Below are 933 nucleotides of genomic sequence, written 5' to 3' on the forward strand. Positions count from 1 at the left end.
AAGCGCCATTGATAGTGTTGATACACCTCCCATGAATGAGGGTTGGTAGTCCTAATGATCAGAGCATATCGATTACTGTTACCCTCTATGAATCCAGATACCTAATTGTATACTACACCTTTATGGATAGATGAGAGGAGAGGCTACTTTGATTTCAGCAATAGGCCATTGATTATCATCATTGCTATCAATAAGGAGGAGCCTCTTCATCATACCATCCCTCTTCCTCCCTATACAAGTAGTACTGCCAGGCAAGTGGGCGGTATTACTATCAACTGGTGTTATATATCTACACCCTCATCGTGATCATAAGTTATACAGAGCGAGAGACCACCTCTCTGGTATACGATCGATTTGACAAGGGTTAGAAAAATCGAACCCGATTGGGGCCTCGAGGATGATGGTACCGCCCACGCCGATTTCGGACTTTACCTAATGTGATGCCATACTGCACCCGTATACCAACGAGCTTACCTCGAAGAATAGGGCGAGCCAATGAGTTTGAGCCTCCACCCATCCTAGTCTTGTAAGAGGTTGGAGAGTAGCGAATAGCGTACTTTGGAGTACACCCTAGACAGATGATACTGCAGCACTACTATGGTATGGGGTATAACCTACCACATTGCCTGCGAATGTATCATCCTCATGCTCCAGTGGTAGGAAGGGTAAATCATTGAAGGAGTAGTCGATAACGGTACTGCTCATGTTATTGGATGTCGTGGTATTCGTAGTTATGTCGTTAGCAGTAAGCTGACCATTAAATGTGAAGGTAACAGTCCAGGCGTTGGATGGTGATGACTAAGGTGAAGAGTGTAGCTTACGATCACTCCTCAAAAAGTGACCACCTTGAGTAAAGCGCTAGGAGGGTTACGTACAGCCAATGGCACATAGAAAACGGTGCCACCGAAGAGGGTCGTCCCATCGGTCAGGGAA

General features: G+C 45.9%; 1 protein-coding gene across 1 annotated transcript; it reads right to left on the reverse strand.

Moving 5' to 3' along the window:
• Positions 1-474: 474 nt before the first annotated feature.
• On the reverse strand, positions 475-705 carry Pmar_PMAR024118 (hypothetical protein; the record flags this gene model as incomplete). Its single annotated transcript, XM_002782964.1, has 2 exons — positions 475-570; positions 619-705. Coding segments are annotated over 2 exons (183 nt in total), but the record flags the coding sequence as incomplete, so codon positions are not given.
• Positions 706-933: the final 228 nt, after the last annotated feature.

This window comes from Perkinsus marinus, assembly GCF_000006405.1.
Source record: "Perkinsus marinus ATCC 50983 genomic scaffold scf_1104296937896, whole genome shotgun sequence".
Taxonomy (NCBI): Eukaryota; Perkinsozoa; order Perkinsida; family Perkinsidae; genus Perkinsus; species Perkinsus marinus.